This window comes from Lycium ferocissimum, chromosome 8, assembly GCF_029784015.1.
Source record: "Lycium ferocissimum isolate CSIRO_LF1 chromosome 8, AGI_CSIRO_Lferr_CH_V1, whole genome shotgun sequence".
Classification (NCBI taxonomy): Eukaryota; Viridiplantae; Streptophyta; class Magnoliopsida; order Solanales; family Solanaceae; genus Lycium; species Lycium ferocissimum.
In genome coordinates, this window is record NC_081349.1 from 31,769,469 (window position 1) to 31,792,536 (window position 23,068).

Consider the following 23,068-nt stretch of genomic DNA (forward strand, 5'->3'; position numbering starts at 1 on the left):
CACCCCGCACTTTCAGTGTTACACCCCGTATCTCGGAAAAGCATTGGTTAATTTGAATGTAAGTATGTCGAGCTATGGCTAGGTAAAACAACTTTGGAGTGTGAGGAACGAAGCATTATTAAGTATATTGTTTAAGTAAAGGATGAATTATGATCTTGTAAGTCGTAACCGGGAAGGACAACCTTGGAACCAAAGGACATGACCATTATCAAGTATGATTAGTGATAAATATCATGTATGGAGAGTTTCGGGATCAAGCAAATCGAAGAAAATAAGTTTGACGAAAAATTGGAAAAAGTTGGCAGGATTTTGGGCAGATTTTTTTTGTCAACTTTGGAGGGGTGTATCTCGTGTATATGGGGAGTTTTAAGGTGTTTCAAAAGCTTAAAATGAAGTTCGTCGAGTCTAGTTTCCAACGCAACAAACCGCTCATCGATACGACGTCGGAATAGAAGTTAGGCGGGCGAGCAGGCGCGTCGCGCGTTGCCGCCGACTTTGGCACCCTATATAAGTGGGCAAAACCCCATTTTTTCTTCACAAAAAAATTTCCCAAATGCTCTAGAAAATTTAGCCACATATGAGAGCATATATATAACATAAAAGCGAGGATTTTGAGAGATTTCAAGTTACGAAGCATTAATCGAGGGTCCTGGGACAACGTGTAGTCACGATTATAGTTTTGTCTTGCGTTGGCTGAATTGGCTTGGATTCAAAGTAAATATTGAAGATATTACTGCTCTAGAAATAATAAGGTATGGATGTCTCCTTATTAATATTAATTTCAGTTTATTTACGAAAATAAAGTTATTACATAGTCGTATAATAAGTTGGATAGTTGAGAAACTTGAAAAACATCGTGTGAGATGTTTTATGGAGCCTATTGGTGTTGATAATGTTGTTCTGATGTTGGTATTATTGTTGTTGTTGGTTATTGGATTGTGATTTCGGGCTAGGCATATAAACAGGGGAAATGCTGCCCGAATTTTAGCAGATTTTAAATGGATTTAAATTAAGGGTTTAAGACGAGCGTATGATGATGAGCCTAACAATAGTATGAATGGTCGTATATGTAGATTATGAGGCCACGAATGATCTTAAGTGAATTGCAAGACAGGAAGTAAGTTGGAAGTCGAGAAATTATTTTCCAGGTATGTTAAGGCTAGTCCCTTTCTTCTAAAGGCATGATTCCTTTCTTATGAATCCAATAGGTGTTTTCCAAATGTCCCATGATCTTTCTATGTGAATCTATAAATGTTTTCCAAGAATATTCTTATTCTCAAAAGCTAGAGATTCATGATTCATAGAGTTGTTATGATGCTAAAGATAAACATGTTTTATGATGACGATGATCCTCTTTCTAGAAAATCCTATATTATAATTCCCTACATATGTTTCATAACCTCCTTACTTCCAAAAGTTAAAGTTCATGATTCAAAGGCATGACTTCTTTCTTGATAATCCATAAATGTTTTCCAAAATGTCCCTATTTTCCGAGTAAAAAATTTATGATTCTATAAGCTTTTATGACAACAACAAGGGACATGTTTTTACAATATGAATGACGATGCTAAAGATGAGAATGTTTCTATGAGGATTACAATGATGATGATGATTTCATATTTAAAAGTCCCAAGCTTATGATTTCAATGTGAATATGAGAATGTTGAGTTATTTTCGTGATTTTCTCGATTTTATTCATTGTTGTTGACCTCACCTTGTAATAATTGTTCCTTCAAGGTGAGATATAGCGATGATGATTGCTCCATAATATAAATCGGAGTTTCTGCATCTTACGTCACTCCGATAGTGGTCGTAGCTTTTATTTGTCTCTCATGCATGCTATATATATGTCACGACCCAACCCCATGGGCCTTGACTAGTGCCCGAGCTGGACACTCGTATACGTACCTGTTAGATATAGTCAAACTGAAACTAAGGACAATATGGAAGCTTGCAAAAACAAGACGTTATCTCAGAACGTCATATATCATAATAACCTGTCTCTTGGGGAGTCACAACTAATCAAGCATAACACAATACGCAAGCTGACAAGGCTGCCACTACGTACGGGAACATCCTAAAACAAGTCAAATTGACACAAATTTGAACAACATCTATATACAACCCGCACATATGTTTACGTACACTCTAAGAGTATCAATAGTGAAATATGACGGACGGTGGCCCCGCCGTACCCCGGATAAACATAAATCTACATCAAAAGATCCGTAACAAAATAGTCTAGGCCTCGAACAATGGAGCTCTCCAAGACAAATCGAGTAGAAGTCCTAAGCTTCGGGAGGATCACCAAATCGAGTATCCGTACTCGGCGGTATGAAACGCAGCCCCCCCGAAGAAAGGGGTCGACGAGATATGTACTAAGTATATAAAGCATGAAATACAATAAAAAGGATCTGACCGAAATAGATTACAGAGAGACAAGTATGACAATCCGTATATCACTTCGTACTTGAGTCTTATGAAATGAAAATCATGCATAGCTATATCATATACCATATCCGGCCCATTATAGACTCTATGGAATAAGTCGTATACATGTATACCATGCCCGGCCCATCATGGGACTCGGTGCCATCATCACATCATCATATCATCATATCATCATATATATATATATATATACACACACACACCGTACCCGGCCCTCTAGTGAGGGACTCGGTAAACAATGCAGTGAAATCGTGCACGAAAACATACCCGGCCCGTACTCGGTGAAAGATATATTAACAACATGCACGAGCAAGTAGTAGCGAGCAACCATATGCAAACTAAATCATCATCCGAGACTCAATAGAATAATTAGAATGAACTAACACTTGAGAATCAAAGACAACAACATATGTCAAGTACCCCTTGAATGCCATTATTGAGTATATCAAATAGACTTCCGGAATCATAGACACGTATCAAGACATAATGAAATAGCTTCGAAAATCAAGAACATTAGCCATCCTAGTGTCTCTAAGAATAGGAGCTTCTTTGGAGTTTATACATTCATCATTTGTTTGTCTCACATAGATCATGCCAAAAAGAAAGGAAGGTTAGCTTTACATACCTTCAACGCTTATCCGTGATACAATACGTATACGCTGTCCGAAGTACCTCAACCTATATTAAAACGTTAAGAACTATGGTTAAGCTACGGAAAGGTTTAAAATGTATTTCAACGTTAGTAGCTTATTTCTAGAAAATTGGGCGGCATTTCTCCTATATTGTTCATTTCCCTTTCATTCAAGCCAACTATAAAACGACCAAGTTAACATCAACAACCACACGACCAAGTTACTATATCTTGACTAGCCAAAACGAGATTCAAGAATACCCGAGACAGCCAGCACCATTCCAAATCAGCCCACGCATTACAACATTCGATAATAATCAACATAATGACTACGACATATTCAAATTACTTCTAATAACCTATAGCCACAACACTTCATCGAAATGACCTTATAATAGTCCAACAATTACAAAAAGAACAACAACACAACCAGAACCAGATCCTTCTCAAATACAATACAACTATAACCTTAACTATCATATCCCTTCACTTTCATCATATAGTCAATGACAACAATAACGACAACATTAATCGAAATTAATCCACCATTTTTAGATTAGAACAGAAATTTCAACACGGCCCAAAGCCTAACCTTAACATTAACATATACAATTCCTTCACTTTTAACACATAATCCATAACAATAATAACAACAACAACAATCAACCCAATCTAATTGGAACGACTTCAATTCTGCCCACTTACAACGCCAACATTAATTATGCAATTTTCTCACTTCCAATTCCACTTAATACAATTTAATCTTTCAGTTACAACATCATCTATTCCAATTACACCATAAGAAGAGGAAATCTTACCTTAATTTAATTAGGATAGATCCTACAATCACTTGCACCAATTGCACCACTTCTTCTTCCTCAATTTAAATTCCAATGTTGCTGCCTCCTTGGAACATTTAGAACACTTTAGGAATTTATAAAGTTTTTTTTTTAAAGGCTTGGAGCTGGTCGTGAACAGTAGCAGCCATGGCTGTTCTTAATTCTCTCTCTCAAATGTGTTTTGTGAAGATGAAGATTTATGACTTATTAGTCATCACATATATATTTATATGCTGCCTACCATGTTGACATGTGTCCAGCCACAATGACATGTGTCCCACTATGGCATGGACCAATCAGATTTGGCCATGTTGTAGTGGGGCCCACTTAGTGCACTAATTAACTTAATTAATCTTAATTAATCACTAATCCCCACTTAATAATCTAATCATGGTTAATTAATCCCTAATCTCCACTAATATTTCTATGCTAATTGAAATTTATAAGCAAATCGTGCACTAATTAAAATCGGAGATTAAAAGTCCTCGTTTCATATCGCAAAAATAATCTTGTCCTTGAGCTTATGTCGATTAGCTTATGAATAATCTAAGGGATAAGGCACCGTTACCCCCCTGAACTATACCCGAATTTGCTACGACACACCTTACCTTTCCTAGGGTCCTATTACCCCCCTAAACTTATTTAAAACGGAATAATTACCCCCCTAAACGCTGATGCCCACTCTCATATGGGAGAGTGACATACACTCTCCTTGCCACATGTGTATTTATTTGTTTTCTTCTTTTTTTTTTTTAATTTTTTCAGCTTACGTGTCAATTTTTTTTTAAAATAAAAATAAAAAACTGAATTTTCATTAAAAAAAAATGAGTTTTAAAACCCGTCTTTTTTTTTTAATTTGAAAATTTGATTTTTTTTAAACCCATTTAAAAAAAAAAAACTAAAAATATGGATTAAAAAATTGAATTTTCTTTTAAAAAAGGATTTTTAAAACCCTTTTTAAAAAAAAAAATTTGAAAATTTGTTTTTTTTTTTAAAACCCGTTTTTGAAAAAGAAAAAAAAACTGAAAAATGATTATTTTTTTTTTAAATATGGAAAAATGGATTTGTTAAAAATATGGAAAACTTGATTATTTTTTTAAAATGTCTTAAAAAATCTTGATTTCATTTTCTTAGGACACTTTTATTTTTCAAATAAAATCCGGAAAAATGTTTTTCTTGCCAAAATGTGAAAAAAACTGAATTTTTATAAAATTTTGAAAAAAAATTAATTATTTTCTTAACATGTGGAAAACCCGTTTTTTAAAACTAAATGTGGAAGACTAGATTTATTTTCAAATTTTTAAGAAAATGCGCATTTTTAAGGAAAAAAAATTAAGTTTTCCCCTTTTTTATGTTTCTCACTGTCAAAGAGAGTGAAACACACTCTCTTTGCCACATCATTGCCAGGGGGTAATTATTCCGTTTTAAATAAGTTTAGGGGGGAAATAGGGCCCGTGAAAGTGTGAATGTGTGTCGTAGCAAATTCGGTATAGTTCGTGGGGGTAATGGTGCCTTATCCCAATAATCTAATGTATAAAAATACGGGATATAACAATATATATATATATATATGTGTGTGTGTGTGTGTGTGTATTTTCTCACATCGCGCGCGCGATAGTCGGCCGGCATGGCACGTAGATGTGCACACCACCGCGTAGGCATGTTATGATATCGCCCCCGGGACGCGGGAGGCCCGTACGCGGGTTAACGATGATAACACCGAGCCTTACTGGGCTGTGCATGATACCGTATATATGACAACGAGTCTTAATGGCCGGCATGATACTATATATATGACACCGAGCCTTAATGGCCGAGTATGGTACTATGTATATGTATAAAATGCTTTTTTTTAAAGGCTAAGCATGCATGACATCCACCTTACGAGACATCCAAACATGTATGTGTTATCTCTCTCTTATTCCATGTTACCTTTCATATCTATTTTATGTTGTTATTCATGCTTTACACATACTCGCACATTATTCGTACCGACGTCCCTTTTGTGGACGCGGCGCTTATGCCCGCAAGTACGCAGGAGACGATCAAACCCGTGGTAGTGTTCTCCATCACGGAGTTTTCAGAGCACTCCACTTACTTTCGAGCCTAGCCTATTTGGTATTGTCCTTATGATCATTTGTATTCTATGTGTAGACTCGTAGACGTGTGTGTATAGTTAGATGTTTTATAGCTCCACCGGGTCATAGTATGGTATAATATATTGGCGGCTTTGTCGGTCTTATTTTGAGCTCTTGATACTTTACTGTTAGCCTTGCCGACTTTATGATATACGTTGTGTTGCGGAGACCTTGTCGGTCCGCTTATATTATGTAATCTTTTACCAACATTTTTTGTTTTGAAGAATCCGGACAAAGCAACTATATCCATGCCACTGGAAACGAGTATCCAAATAAATGAAAGATCCATGCACATAATCGGCTTATCCAGGGCTTCGGTCTAGTGGTAAGAGCGAACTTGTGATGCGTGGGTTAAGCACACATGACAAGTTCAAACCCTGCAACAGATCACAAAATCTTGGTATATAAGTAGAGAAGGGTAGAAGGGCATAACCATTATCCATCAAGTTCCGAACCGTGCGTCACTGGTCCTCGGGGATTTCTCGGTTACAGAAAACATGATTGCCTGCCAAAAGACAGCAATTTACCTAGTACAAGAATGTTGCATGCCTACCATTATGCAGAAGGCAATAAGAAAAATCTATAGAGAGAGACGGGCATATGTAGCATATTAGATGGGGGTTCAACTGGACTCCTAACTTTTGATGCGGAGCATAAATTTATGTGTAAAAATTTATCAAAATTGTAATAAATAGTAGACATGAATCCATAACTTTTAAAATACAATGGGTTCGACGCTAAGAATCTTAAAAGTTGAACCCCTAAAGTTTAAATCATGGATTCGCCTCTGAGAGAGATCACTTGCCTTCTAAGATGCTGGACAAGAACTATGTATATAAAAAGTAAAGCAAAATTTGTGAGTCAAATTACTACAAACATCTAAACACAGCAAAAAGAAATTTGATTGGATTATATAGAAGTTGACAGAAAAACAATTGAATTCAAGAAAAGTAATGGTGAACACTCAATATGGAGTCTTTAACATCACTTCAGAAACTAAATAAGTTCAGTTTTGCCCTTAACTTTCCAAGTTTCATATGCCAATGAGTGGAAATATTTGACAGGATTTGCCCCAAGCAATGTTCATGGCATAATCATCAACTTACCATTTATACATATTTTTTTCTTTTTCTCTCTGTCACTTTCTGTTTTAAGAAAACTTTTTCATTAATAAACTCGAGGGATTAGACGTAGGTAGGTTATATGTAACTTATTCTAGGTATTGGCATCTCGGGGACTTCTTCCACCTCCTTTTATCGAAACCACTGGCGCACGGAAGGAGCTTCGACTAATCAAATGAGAATCAAGAAACAAAACTATGACCGTGATATCGTCATGAAAATGCCGCCTCACTCCTCTATCTATCCTTTTCAGGTCCGCGTATCTCATTTCTCTTTTCTTGGCTGCTTCCTGAGGGCAGCTTTTACAAGTTTTCTAGCAATGCCCTGCACAAATTTGTAAATATTAGCTTTGTCTCAAACCTTGTATTTGTGTTAAAAGATTCATTTAATACATACAAATAATCTATCAAGAACCCAGTAAGTAAAAATAATTGTGGTGCAAAACCCATAAACTATAAATCCCGGCTCCGCCTCTGAGTTCGGTAAAATATCAATCGCTGTTTCTTGAAGTAGACAGCCATGTAGAAAACAAAACTTACATGCACAACTGCATAATGGAATATGCAAAGAATCAACTAACTAGTGTTGATGTCTAGTGAACCACATTACACAAGTACAAGTATACATGTGGGAACTGGATACCTGGTGAATCAAGAACAACAAAAAGAAAAAACACTTTCCAAATACTGCAATATTTTAGACCTCAAAAATTTCTCTGAAGGAATTATTGCGATTAGATCCCAAAGGTTAACCATAACGGCGACAACCCCTACGTTTCAACATGAATGAAACGGTCCCATAATTTTCAACAATTACAAAAAAATGCCTTGCTGCATAGATTACTTATGTTTAGTAAATATAGAGAACCTCTAATACCTTTATTTATTTTTGCCTAATATTAGCATGAGATGAGTTTAAGTGGAGTAAAATGGTTAGTGAGGATTCATATAGCCGACCCTAACTTGTTTGGGCAGAAGCGTATTTGTTGTTGATGATGTTTTAGATTAAAAGAAAGGGAGCAACACGGACCGAGAGGATCAAGATGGAAGGTTTTTCTGAGTTTTCATTAGTATTGGCAAGAGATAAGAAAATAGGGGAGTAAATTTCATTAACGCAACAACTTAAGTTTCACTTGTACCCAGGGATGAAGTGACCTCCAGTAATCAAACTATATGTAACGACAACGGAGACCTTAAAATTATGACTATAATATGTATTATTTCTGATAAGTAAATCAAAATAGTAGATATTTAATCCTTAATCTCAAGGCCTCTTTGTAAGCATAGACATTAATGTCAAATAATGCCTACTACTTCCTTTTCTCTTTCGGTAAAACCAAAAACAAGAAAGTGATATCGCTCCCCTTTCCTCTCCTCCCCTTTCTTTTATTTTGTGTAGTCTCTGTTTCTTTTTCCCTTTCTTACAATCTAAAACATCTTTAAATGCCATCAATCTAAGGTTTAATCATGAAAGTGGCTTGTTAAACTTATTAACTTATCTTAGTTTTAATTTTATATATTTCTTGTTTTGTCGCACGTTTAATTTAGAATATAAACACAGGTAAATATCTCAAGCACACTAAAAAGCATATTTATTAAAGACATCCGCACTCCCTGCTGGAAAACAGAGAACTTACAGATGATACAATGCTGTGTTCTCCAAAGATTGAGGAACAGGAAAAGATCTATTAAGAAAGATTTATACTAGAGAAAATCTCAACAGTTACATCTAATCACAAGCTACACATAAGTTGTTCCTTTTTCATGGAGCTTTACCATCAGAGAGACGACAAGCCACATCTGTCTCTCTTTCTCACACACCAATACGCGCACACACCAACAAATGAGAATGATATGATAACAAGAAAAAGAATAGAAGATTTAACAAAAGAGGAGATTCTTCCCTTATTAAAAAAAAAAAATGAGAACAATCTTACATGGTGTTCACAACTGCTGACAATGTCCACAGCCTCTTGATTGCTTAGATGCTCCCATAATCCGTCTGACGCAAATATGAGAAATTGGTCTTCTGGAAGGAGCTTCTGTACAAATATTGATGGCTCATCAAGGAGAATAGGCTTCTGGACCGTTCCAGGAAATTTGAAACTTAGGGAGCAAAGGCTCTCTGTTAAACTCCGCTCTCTTCAAATATGCATCACCGATTGATCTTGAAACCTGCAAAATTGCATTGAAATTTCAGCATCACAATATCGAGTTGATGTCATCTGCTTCAGACAGCTTAGGTATGTTGCAAAAGTTCTATGAAATGTTAGTCTTCCTCACTGAAGCTTAGCATAAGGAGGAGAGTCTTCTTTCAAGAGAGTCAGACATAATGATGGGCGGCGAAATGAAGGTCAAATGTAGGATAGGAAAGACCAAAAAACTTAAATAGTTTATTTATACAAATTTCCGTTTTGACCTATTGGTGAAAATGGCAATCAGTCAGAACATCCAATTAATAAGTGTAATGAGCCACACAGTAATTAACTGATTATGATAACATGGAAGTAAAGTACCTGTATAATTCCCTTCACGCGCCAAACCTTGTGTTTTAAAACTACTACATGTGGATCATCAGGATGCAGAGAATGCAGTTCTTCACCGACAGATTCCAAACTCGAGTTGTGTTCAGAAGACAATTGAACTGCTTTGACCTCTTTGAGAGCCCTCTCCCGTTTTCCTAGCACCGCACGAGAATCTCCAGCGTTTGCGATGTACAATATCCCACTGCATATAATACCCACTAAGCAGCATGATCCAACTGAAGCAATTTGGGGTCTAGTTTGCCATTGCTTTCTCACTAGAAAAAGAAACTCCTCTTCTGTTGCCAAATATGCCTTGCTTATAACATCGGCTGACATTACTTGATCCTCTGAGGTGAATTCTGCATCACAAAGAGTGTGTTAACATTTCAAAGGGTGAGAGACAATCACCAAAGCTTTCTTTACTCAATTTTTTTCCCTTGTTGTGAGCGAGGAGGGGGGGGGAGTGAGCAAGCGCGAAGTGAGGCTGATCCAATGCTATTTTATGGAATAAACAGATGGCTTTAACCAACTTTTCTATAACATAATACATGAGTCATGAGATCTATTATCTTTTTTTTTTTTTATCGGTAGAAATTTTAATTGGTTGTTTTGCTAGTTTTTAGTAATGAGATTTATTATCAGAGTTGGCGTCTAGTGCAACCAAAATCTAGGATTTGATCTCTTTTATGATTGTAGGTATTATTCCATTAGCAAATGGGTGTTGGGACTTTAAATCCAAGCGACTTCTCAGGATTTGAATTACAAGATGTCACCTTCGTGGCGACACTAAGTTGTATGGATATTTCATGGACATGGAACCTGTAAGATCTGCATTATTGCTTCTTAAAAGGGAAAAAAAATGAAGGCAAAGCCAGTATTAAAGAACAAAAAGAAAAAAGAAAGAGGAAAAAAAAAAAAAGAGCTTATCACCATAGATTGCTTCTTCAACACCAAAGTAAATTGTCTCCCAAAAAGAAAAAAGGCAAAGTCAGTAGTAAGAGAACAAAAGAAAAAATAAGAGGTTGTCACCATAGATTGCTTCTTCAACACCAAAGTGAATTGTCTCTTAAAAAGAAAAAGGCAAAGCCAGTAGTAAAACAACAAAAAGAAAAAAGAAAGAGAAAAATAAAATTGCTTCTTCAACACCAAAGTGAATTGTCTCCCAAAAGAAAAAGGCTAAGCCAGTAGTAAAAGAACAAAAAGAAAAAAAAAAGAGAGAAAAAAAACCCCAGAGATTATCACCACGTATTGCTTCTTCAACACCAAAGTGAATTGTCTCCCAAAAAGAAAAAAGGCAAAGCCAGTAGTAAAAGAACAAAAAGAAAAAAGAAAGAGCAAAAAAAAAAAAAAGAGATTATCACTAGATATTACTTCTTCAACACCAAAGTGAATTGTCTCCCAAAAGAAAAAAGGCAAAGCCAGTAGTAAAAGAACAAAAAGAAAAAAGAAAGAGAAAAAAATAAGAGATTATCACCATAGATTGCTTCTTCAACACCAAAGTGAATTGTCTCCCTAAAAGAAAAAAGGCAAAGCCAGTAGTAAAAGAAAAAAAGAAAAAAAGAAAAAAGAAAGAGTTAAAAAAACAAGAGATTATCACCATAGATTGCTTCTTCAACACCAAAGTGAATTGTCTCCCTAAAAGAAAAAAGGCAAAGCCAGTAGTAAAAGAACAAAAAGAAAAAAGAAAGAGAAAAAAAAATCAAGAGGTTATCACCGTAGATTGCTTCTTCAACACCAAAGTGAATTGTCTCCCTAAAAGAAAAAAGGCAAAGCCAATAGTAAAAGAACAAAAAGAAAAAAGAAAGAGAAAAAAAAAATCAAGAGGTTATCATCGTAGATTGCTTCTTCAACACCAAAGTGAATTGTCTCTCAAAAAGAAAAAAGGCAAAGCCAGTAGTAAAAGAACAAAAATAAAAAAGAAAGAGGAAAAAAAAAGATTATCACCAGAGATTGCTTCTTCAACACCAAAGTGAATTGTCTTCTAAAAAAAAAAAAAAAAAAAGACAAAGCCGTAGTAAAAAAAGAACAAAAAAGAAAAAAGAAAGAAAAAAAAATTATCACCATAGATTGCTTCTTCAACACCAAAGTGAATTGTCTCTCCAAAAAAAAAAAAGGCAAAGCCATTAGTAACAAACAAAAAGAAAAAAGAAAGAGAAAAAAAAACAAGAGATTATTACCATAGATTGCTTCTTCAACACCAAAGTGAATTGTCTCCCTAAAAGAAAAAAGGCAAAGCCAGTAGTAAAAGAACAAAAAGAGAAAAAAACACAAGAGATTATCATCATAGATTGCTTCTTCAACACCAAAGTGAATTGTCTCCCTAAAAGAAAAAAGGCAAAGCCAGTAGTAAAAGAACAAAAAGAAAAAAGAAAGAAAAAACAAAATCAAGAGGTTATCACCGTAGATTACTTTTTCAACACCAAAGTAAATTGTCTCTCAAAAAGAAAAAGGCAACGCCAGTAGTAAAAGAAAAGATGAAGAGAAAAACACAAGAGATTATCATCATAGATTGCTTCTTCAATACCAAAGTGATTTGTCTCCCAAAAAGAAAAAGGCAAAGCCAGTAGTAAAAGAACAAAAAGAAAAAAATAAGAGAGAAAAAAAAAAAAAAGATTATCCCCATAGATTGCTTCTTCAACACCAAAGTGAATTGTCTGCCAAAAAAAGAAAAAAGCAAAGCTAATAGTAAAAGAACAAAAAGTGGGTTCACTGTGTTGATTATGGGTTCACCAGGAACTTTGAAATCAATTTGTTGTTAACTCAAGTAAGTTTTTTTTTTTCTTCCTTCTATGAGCATTCATAAAATATGTTCTTGAAAGACCAAATATTATTGTAAAAAAAGTTGACAAATTATAATACCCGTAAAATATTAAAAATTAATACTTCATAAAACCTACATTAATCAACAATCTCTTTATTGGAATTTAAAACGGAAGATTTTAAAGAGTTGCATTGAACAATTTCATGAATTACTCATTCAAACCAGTACATGAACCAATTAACTCAGATTAATGATCAAATTTCTTTTTTTTCTGTAAAAATCAAGCCAATTTGAAGAGTTTCATTAAATAATTTAATATAGACTAAAATCATTTAACAAATTAAATGCAAATTAAATCTATCTATTAAAGGTACATTACATCCTACTGCTATAAATGTCTAGCAAACTGGAACTTCTCCTTCGATTATCATCAAAGACTTGTTGCTTTGTCTTGACTGTAACTTTTAATTTGAATTGAACATATATTTTGACTCTTTATTATGCACATATCATTGGTGGCTATGCAATGCCAGAATCATAGGGGCATATGAAAAGAAGTCGCTTCAAGATAACATTATGATGTATTGATATTGTCAGGGGCAAATTTTTGTAGGAAAAATGGGTCACGTGAACACGTGGTCACCCGACAAAACTCGATATATTATGTATATAATATTTAAACTATATCTAATATTAACTGAAGGAACATATGGTCAAACAAGATTGAGTGGAGCACTAGTTATGTGATGGGTTTTAATCCTTTAAGGTCGCGGGATCAAATCCAACTTAATGCACTTTTGCATTAGCCTCTGGGTGGAAAAAGGAATCTTGAATAAGACATTGGTATGGACAAGCGATATTGATTCCTTCCAACTTAATTACTCTCGAGAAGATTTAAGATGGATATGTAGGTGAGGTATTATCTTGCAAAAAATTAACGTTGCTCGTCATCTTGCCTGTGTAGCAATTTTCTCTGTTTTCACCGGCTCCTCCCTCTCCCTCTCCCTGTCCCCTCTAAATATTGATGTATCTTTTCCTTTTTTGAACTTTATTATTTAGCTAAAATAGACAGGTTTAATTAACATGCACTATTCTTATGAAAATAATATTTCATTATATTTTCTGGTGGTATTGTTTTCCTATTGGAATATCTTGTATTGTGAAATTTTTACTTTTAAAATTTGTCTTTTGTTACGTTTAGATAACATATTCCAATAATCTTGTGTGATTATGCAAAATCTTGTACTAAATTACTTGAAATACACGTGCAACGTACGTGTCCATTAACTAGTACTTAGAAATATTTGAATGTATCACTGTAGGAACCCATAAACTTTACCCGCTGGATCTGCCTTTGACAGCATATGAACTCATTCATTGCATCACAAGGGGGTACTAATCTTTTGTGAAAATAAAAGGGATTTTCCAGAAGATCAGTAAACTTAATTCTTCAGTCTAGACAAATTCCAAGAGTCAATTAATCAATCTTGACTTTTAGAATAAGATGCACTTCAACTTTGCTAGAATGTCTCATCTGCTGTTTACAAGGATCGTTTGGTTTATAGTCTAGTTATGCAGAGATTACACTGCAAGGATTGTCTAAGCGGAGACTAATAATGCAGGGATTAGCATACAGTAAATAATACTCCCTCCGGATCAAAAAAAGTGTCCACTTAGCCGTTTTTTCTTGGGTCAAACAAAGTGTCCACTTATTAAATCAAGAAACAATTAATATTATCTTTCCAGATTTGCCCTTATTAAGTGTGATCAAATCCCAATGCCTATTTAATTAGGGGTAGTTTAGTCAATTTACATATTTTTTCCTTGGAGTGAGTAGTTTCTTAGTGTGCAAATGGCTAAGTGGACTCTTTTTTTGATCCGGATGGAGTAATGCAGGGACTAGCATACAGTAAATAATAATGCAGGGATTACTATGTAATGAACAACAATACATACGGGGATTACTGCATCTGGATTGCCTAAATTAAAGACATTTTTGCTCTTGATGCTCTTATTCACACTTATCCCACATTATATCCGGTATAAAATGAGACATAATTTAATACTGCACACCAAACACTGTATAAGTAGAGATTAAATTTTCTCATACTTCAAATGAAACAAAGAGTTTCATAAGATGTTACTCTGAGAAAAAAAAAAGTGAATTAATCTGTCAAAATCAGAACTACTTAATTAGTTTCAATGCCTTGCAATATAATTCCCTCAAGAAAAATGAACACGTACTGAATGTTTCAAGATGTAGGCCAACTTTGTGTACCCGAGTATTTCATTAAGTTCATACAATTCTGTTTTTGATACTTCTCTTTCTCCAGGGGCAGGGATGCAGCTTAATAGTTAGGGATTCATCTGAACCTAGTTTTTCAACCCGAAAAATGTGAAAAACAACAACAACTATGCCTCAGTCCTGAACAAGTTGAACTCCAACAACTGAATCCAACATTTTCGACTCCAAAAATAAGATAAGTTGCTAAATTTTACAAAGTTCAGTGCTATGAATATTAGAGGTTGATTTCATCAAGTTTAAATCCTGAGTCTGCCTCTATCTTTATCAACGTGACTATGTCAGAATAGCACATAAATGTATATGTGTTTTAGTCCACATTTAATATTGTTAAGCCGGGAACACTAGGCTTAGAAGTCTCTGAGGAGTTCCTAAGATACACACACACACAGATGAACTTTCACTTAAACATCCTGTGAAGCTTCAAGCTAGACATGTTTCCATCTTACAATTTTTTTTTGTTTATTTTGCTTCTTCTTTTCTTTTTTTTTCTTTTTTTTTTGTTAGCTTGATGCTTCTACAAGGATGTCTCTGAATCACAAATGATGTACTAATATAATATCGGAGGTTGTACTCTTTAAGTTTGAGCTGATAGAAAAGGTATCAAGTTTACAATTTGGTGTATTAACCATGATGTTGTTGGGATATATACTATTAACCATGTGTTTGGATATAGTATTTATTATAGAACAATTATTTATTCATTGTTTAATAAAGAATTAAATAGATCATGTACTAGTATGTGTGTCCTCTACTTATATAGTAGATGATTTAGTGTATAGAGTTTAGCTTATACACGGAAGATTAAATCGTCGGTTCTTATAAGTATAAACTTTATGTTCACAATCTAAGATGGAAATTGGACAAAGCCATCGGTATGATTGTAGCCCAAGATTAATATAATGTATCTTCATAGATTGCTTCTTCAACATCAAAGTGAATTGTCTCTCTCAAAAATAAAAAGGCAAAGCCAGTAGTAAAAGAACAAAAAGAAAAAAGAAAGAGAAAAAAAAAACACAAATTCTCATAGATTGCTTCTTTAACACCAAAGTGAATTATCTCACAAAAAGAAAAAGGCAAAGCTAATAATAAAAGAACAAAAAGAAAAAAGAAAGAGATAAAAAAACAAGAGATTATCACCATAGATTGCTAAAAAAAAAACAAGAGATTATCACCATAGATTGCTTCTTCAACACCAAAGTGATTTGCCTTCCAAAAAGAAAAAAGCAAAGCCAGTAGTAAAAACAAAAAAAATAGAGAAAGAGAAAACAAAGAAAAGAGATTATCAACATAGATTGCTTTTTCAATACCAAAGTGAATTGTCTTCCAAAAAGAAAATTGTAAAGCCAGTAATAAAAGAACAAAAGAAAAAGGAGCGAGAGAGAGAGAAAAAAAAAAACAAGAGATTATCACCATAAATTTCTTCTTCAACATTTAATTGAATTGTCTCCCAAAGAAAAAAGACAAAGCCAGTAGTAAAAGAACAAAAAGAAAAAAGAAATAGAAAAAAAAAGAGGTTGTCACCATAGATTACTTCTTCAACACCAAAGTGAATTATCTCCTAAAAAGAAAAAAGCAAAGACAATAGTAAAAGAACAAAAAGAAAATAAGAAAGAGAAAAAAAAAGAAATTATCAGCATAGATTTCTTATTCAACACCAAAGTGAATTGTTTCCCAAAAAGAAAAAGGCAAAGCCACTAGTAAAAAAAATAAAAAAATAAAATTGAAAAGAAAAATAATTGATTATCACCATAGATTACTTATTCAAAACACCAAAGTGATTTGTCTCTCAAAAATTAAAAGGCAAAGCTAGTTGTAAAATAACCAAATGAAATAAGAAAGAGAGAAAAAAAGAAGAAGAAGAGATTATCATCATAGATTGCTAGAGAGAAAAAAAAGAGATTATCATCATAGATTGCTTCTTCAACACCAAAGTAAATTGTCTCTCAAAAAGAAAAAGACCAAGCCAAATTTTATGTAGTAAAAGAACAAAAAGAAAAAAGAAAGGGGTAAAAAAAAAACCAAAGATTATCATCATATATTGCTTCTTCATCACCACAGTGATTTGTCTCCCAAAAAGATAAAGGCAAGCTAGTAATAAAAGAACAAAAAGAAAAAACAAAGAGAAAAAAAGAAAAAAAAGAAAAAAGATTATCACCATAGATTGTTTTTTCAACAGCAAATGTAATTGTCTCGACGCAAAAAATTTCCAAAGTTACGTAGTAAAAGATTCAAAAAGAAAAAAAAAAGAAAAAAAAAACAAGAGATTATTTGGATAATTGCTTCTTCAACATCAAAATGATTCTCTCAAAGAAAAAAGGCAAAGCCTTTAGTAAAAGAACCTAAAAAAAAAAAGAAAGAGAGATAAAAAAAAAAAAGATTATCACCATAGATTGTTGTTCAACATAAAGTGAATTGTCCCAAAAAAAAAAAAAAAGGCAAAGCCAGTAGTAAAAGAATAAAAAAAAAAAAAAAAAAAGATTATCACCATAGAAACTTCTTCAACACCAAAGTGATTGTTGGGCAATATATATATATATATATATATATATAAGGGCAAAGTCAGTAAAAGAACAAAAATTAAAAAGAAAGAGGAAAAAAATAGGAGATTAATACCATAGATTGCTTCTTCAACATTTTGCTATAAGTGATTTGCTGGGAAAAAAAAAAAAAAAAAAATGTTGCGTTAAAAATGTTAAAAGAACAAAAAGGATAAATATCATGAGGGATGGCTTTTCTAATCAACACTAAGGCTACACAACGACCGGTAAAAGAAAAAAACTATAAGGAATTGCTGGGAATCAATTTCCGGAGGGGAAGTTGGATTATGTTATAGATTTTTATTCAAATATCTCCTAAAATTTTTCTAATAAAAAAAAAAAAAAAAAAATAAACAAAAAGAAAAAAGAAAGAGATAAACTTTTTGGTTTCAAGAGATTATCACCTTTTAGATTGCTTCTTCAACACCAAAGTGATTGTATAATTCCAAAAGAGAAAGGCTTAAAGCGCAATGAAAGAACAAAAAGAAAAAAGAAAGAAAAAAAAGAAACAAGAGATTATCACCATATATTACTTCTTCAACACCAATGTGAATTGTCTTCCAAAAAGAGAAAGGCAAAGCCAGTAGTAAAAGAACAAAAAGAAAAAAGAAAGAAAAAAAAAACAAGAGGATTATCACCATTATTGCTTCTTCAACATCAAAGTGATTTGTCAAAAAAAAAAAAAAAAAAGGCAAAGCCTGTAGTAAAAGAACAAAAAGAAAAAAGAAAGAGAGAAAAAAAAAGAGATTATCACTTTAGATACTCTTCAACATTATATGAATTCATCCCAAAAAGAAAAGAAATTTTCATTAAAAGAGCAAAAAGAAAAAAGAAAGAGAAAAAAATAAAATAAAAGGTGATCACTATAGATTGCTTCTTCAACACCAAAGTGAATTGTCTCCCAAAAAGAAAAAAGCAAAGCCGGTAGTAAAATAACAAAAAGAATAAAGAAAAGAAAAAAAAAAAAAGAGGTTGTCACCATAAATTGTTTCTTCAACACTAAAATGAATTATCTCCCAAAAAGAAAAAGGCAAAGTCAGTAGTAAAAGAACAAAAATAAAAAAGAAAGAGAAAAAAGAAACAAGAGATTATCACCATAGATTGTTTTTTCAGCACCAAAGTGAATTGTCTCTAAAAAAGAAAAAGGCAAAGCCAGTAGTAAAATAACAAAAAGAAAAAAGAAAGAGAGAAAAAAAAAAAGATTATGGTGATGAGATTCTTCCTCAACATCAAAGTGAATTTCACCAAAGACTAAATAGTAAAAAAAGTACAAAAAAGAAAAAGAAAGAGTAAAAAAAAAAAAATAACAAAGAGATTATTATCATAGATCGGCTTCTTCAACATTGTAATGTCTCCCAAAAAGTAAATGACAAAGCTAGTAGTAAAAGAACAAAAAATGGGTTCACTCTGTTGATTATGGGTTCACCACATTTAATTATTGTTTTATAAGATGTAATTAATGATATTAATGGGTGCCAAAAATTGTGGGGAATATCTTTTTCTTACCAAAGTTTGGAGAGTGCTTTTCCAAAATTATTGACTTAACTATGATTAGTATACTTGTTAGTGTAATAAAATTTTGGCATTTAAAAATTAAATAAAACACATGTCTCTCATTTAAATGTGTACTTGATGAAATGGAGAGAAAGGGTAATGGAGAGGAGCTGGATCCCTTTCATGTGGGTCCGCCTCTGAATGCAACATCTGCGGAAGAAACCCAAGAGATATACCATTATATAGTTGTTGAATTATCTTTTCATTAAAAAACCATCAGACAGTACGTAATAATTAAGTTCAATTTTTGATCAAATATCCACTTTTATAAGTGAACTTTGAAATCAATTTTTTTGTTAACTCAAGTAAGTTTTTTTTTTCCCCCTTCTATGAGCATTCATAAAATATGTTCTTGAAAGACCAAATATTACTGTAAAGGTGAGAAATTATAATACCCTTAAAATATTAAAAATTAATCCTTCATAAACCTACGTTAATCAACAATCTCTTCATTGGAATTTAAAACGGAAGATTTTAAAGAGTTGCATTGAACAATTTCACGAATTACTCATTCAAACCAGCACATGAACCAATTAACTCATATTAATGATCTATTTTCTTTTCGTTTCTGTAAAAATCAAGAGAATTTGAGGAGTTTCATTAAATAATTTAATATAGACTAAAATCATTTAACAAATTAAATGCAAATTAAATCTATCTATTAAAGGTACATTACATCCTACTGCTATAAAATGTCTAGCAAACTGGAACTGCTATAAAGAATTGCTGCTTTGTTTCGACTCTTTATTATGCACATATCATTGGTGGCTATGCAATGCCAGAATCATAGGGGCATATGAAAAGAAGTCGCTTCAAGATAACATTACAATATATTGATATTGGTGGAAAAAGGAATCTTGAATAAGACATTGGTATGGACAAGCGATATTGATTCCTTCCAACTTAATTACTCTCGAGAAGATTTAAGATAGATATCTAGGTGAGGTATATATTATATGTGTAGCAATTTTCTCTGTTTTCACTGGCTCCTCCCTCTCCCTGTCCCCTCTAAATATTGATGTATCTTTTCCTTTTTTGCGCTTTAATATTTAGCTAAAATAGACAGGTTTAATTAACATGCATTATTCTTATGAAAATAATATTTCATTATACTTTCTGGTGGTTTTGTTTTCCTATTGGAATATCTTGTATTGTGAAATTTTTACTTTTAAAATTGAGTCTAAGTTTGGTGCACTGTCGGTGTATTCTTTTTTCTACACTAATTTCTAAGTAAAATGGTAACTTTCTTAAGTTATTACAGTAATTAATAGTACCTTTTAAATATAATTATAATTTAAAAGAAGACAATAAAGGCAAGTTAAAGTCCTATTGAATGTTTAACCAAAATTAATTCCAGAGTTGTACCCGTACTCAAACTCTTTCCTTTTTCTAATTTCACGTTTTCTATCAACCTTATCGTTCTGATGCTTTCATGGTTTTCTTACCAACAACATCGTCCAAAGCAGTGAAGTTTTTCCCGGCTCATACACTGTGACTCTGTAGGAAGTAATTTTTCAACTCTCAAGATTAATAGAACTTGGGTAGCTTCTTCTGCTTAACCGTATGTTCTCAAACATTCACTTCAGATTTTATTTTTTGGTTTACAATCATCCAATGACTTTTTTATCTCTGCTTTTACATGTTGAAGTATTATAACTTTGCATTTATTTTGTATTTAGAGGTATACTAACCTCAGTGCAATATATAACTTTTGACGTAAATTAGTAGACTACGTAATTAAATGATCTAAATTAATATTGCACGTATTAAGATAGATTTTCTATGTTAATCTAACATCCATAATCATATGCTACAGAACAAATGGGAATTTCAAATTTAGATGAACAAAATAGAGGAGCTGGAGATGCATTAGAAGAAATAGAAAGTGATATGGATGGCGCTAGACAGATTGTTCCTTATTTAGGCGCTGAAAATTCAAGAGCGCCTTATATCGGTATGGAGTTTCAATCACTTGATGATTCGTTTAGATTTTATCTTGATTATGCTCATCATAGAGGTTTTAGTGTGCGTCGAGGTCGTATGACTAAATCAAGAAAAGACAAATCAATAATTGGTCAAGAGTTCGTTTGTTCAAAGGAAGGATTTCGCTCAAAAAAACATCGGGAAAGTAATAGACCACAAGATGAAACTAGAGAAGGATGCAAAGTGTTGTTTTATGTGTCAAAGAAAGAAGAAGAAAAATGGGTTGTTTGTAGACTTGTTTCTAACCACAATCACGAACTTGCTTCTCCATATAGTCAAAAGTTTTTGCGATCAAAAAGGAAAAAGACAGAGACTCAGAAGAATCTTATTGATTTGCTTGATAACTCTGGAGTATAACTCTGGAGTTCGTCCAGGAAAAATTGCATCGGTATTGATTAATCAAGCTGGGGGTGGTGACCACCTTAATTTGACAGGACAAGATATTCAGAATTATTTGAAAACTAGGAGACAGAAAAATCTTGAAAAAGGAGATGCCCAATTGATGTTGCACTATTTTCAAAAGTGTCAATCCGAGAATCCAGGTTTCTTTTATGCGATCCAGATGGACGTAGAGGGCCGCTTAGCTAATTGTTTTTGGGTCGATGCTAGCTCTAGGGTAGCATATAAGAATTTTGGAGAAGTTGTAGTTTTTGATCCGACGTATCTGACAAACAAATATAGGATGCCTTTTGTCCAATTTACCGGGGTTAATAACCATCATCAGTCTATTTTGTTTGGTTGTGCACTACTTTGGGATGAAACTGAAGACACTTTCGAGTGGTTACTTCGTACTTGGAAAGAAGCGATGTTTGGAGTTGCACCTCGTACAATCATAACAGATCAGGATCGTGCCATAACAAACGCAATTGCAAAGGTATTCCCTAACAGTGTACACCACTTTTGTATGTGGCACATCGAAAAGAAGATCCCAGAACATTTGAGTCATGTTTACCATCAGTTTGATGATTTTAAGAGCAAGTTTAGTTGGTATATTCATGCCACGACCACTCCTGAGGAATTTGAAACAACGTGGGCTGAAATAATCAAAACGTATAATTTAGAAGAAAATAGTTGGTTGCAGAGGATATACGCAATTCGTGAGAAATGGATTCCAGCATATGTGCGTACTACTTTTTGTGCAGGCATGTCATCAAGTCAAAGAAGTGAAAGTATGAATAAATTTTTCAAAGATTATTTAAATTCTAGTACTCCAATGAGTGTGTTTGTGGTGCAATATGATAAGGCTATTGATGCTCGATATGACAAAATAAGGGAGAAAGATTATAAGACTAAATGTTCAAGGCCTACCTTGAAAACATTATATCCAATGGAGGATGAAGCAGCAAAGGCATACACTAGAAAAATATTTCGAATTTTCCAATAATCTTGTGTGTGTTTATGCAAAATCTTGTACACGTGTCCAAGAACTAGTAGATCTAATAAGTTTGAGCTTAACAATATATTAAGTCAGCCGAACAGACTCACTATGCATCAATTTAAGCTTGTTATCTTTTGCCTTCAAATTTCATGTTAATCATCACAGATATGTTATATTTATGTCATTTTAAAAAGTTTTTAATAATTTATCTATGTATATACTATACGTGTCAAAAACTAGATATATGTGCAAATTACGTGTCCAAAAACTAGTATATATGTGTGTTATTTTACATTCTCTTTGTGTGTGTTGTTGGGCAAGGGGTTTGAGCAACTTTCTTTGTTTCTCTTTTTGCAACTGTGATCCGGCTTGAGCCTAACATTTCTTATATTTTGTGCTGAAATAGGTGTTGTAGAGTCAAGAGCAACCACTCTCAAGCAAGAAATAGACAGGTGTCCCCTCTCTCTAGCTTCTTCTTTTGTATTTCTTACCTGTAGCATGTACTTTCTTTTTCTTGTTCAGCGTAAATTTCAGATTTTTGGATCCCTTGTTTAATTTGTTTCTCAGGAAGGCTGAAAAGTTCGCAGAGGCAACAGAACCACTTTATCTGCTGGGGTCTTTATAGCTGGAATCTCTCATCTGCAGTTTACAAGGATCGTTTGGTTTATAGTCTAGTTATGCAGAGATTAAACTGCAAGGATTGTCTAAGCGGAGACTAATAATGCAGGGATTAGCATACAGTAAATAATAATGCAGGGATTACTATGTAATGAACAACAATATATACACGGATTACTGGATGCGGATTGCCTAAATTAAAGACATTTTTGCTCTTGATGCTCTTAT

At 33.3% G+C, this 23,068-nt stretch overlaps 1 protein-coding gene and 1 pseudogene across 1 annotated transcript; one reads left to right on the plus strand and one right to left on the minus strand.

Moving 5' to 3' along the window:
- Window positions 1-7,078: 7,078 nt before the first annotated feature.
- Window positions 7,079-13,839, minus strand: LOC132066252 (probable protein phosphatase 2C 38; annotated as a pseudogene).
- Window positions 13,840-20,682: 6,843 nt separating this feature from the next.
- Window positions 20,683-22,941, plus strand: LOC132066253 (protein FAR1-RELATED SEQUENCE 5-like). Its single transcript, XM_059459599.1, has 3 exons — window positions 20,683-20,878; window positions 21,219-21,986; window positions 22,790-22,941. The coding sequence occupies exons 1-3, from the start codon at window positions 20,683-20,685 to the stop codon at window positions 22,939-22,941; spliced, it is 1,116 nt and encodes a 371-aa protein (XP_059315582.1).
- Window positions 22,942-23,068: the final 127 nt, after the last annotated feature.

Bases quoted from the DNA above. Each gene is read 5' to 3' on its own strand.
- LOC132066253 (XM_059459599.1), top strand. From the start codon at position 20,683: ATGGGAATTTCAAATTTAGATGAACAAAATAGAGGAGCTGGAGATGCA. The intron at 20,879-21,218 runs GTTTTAGTGTGC...GAGTTCGTCCAG, and splicing joins TGATTATGCTCATCATAGAG to GAAAAATTGCATCGGTATTG. The intron at 21,987-22,789 runs GCATGTCATCAA...TTTGTTTCTCAG, and splicing joins GCGTACTACTTTTTGTGCAG to GAAGGCTGAAAAGTTCGCAG.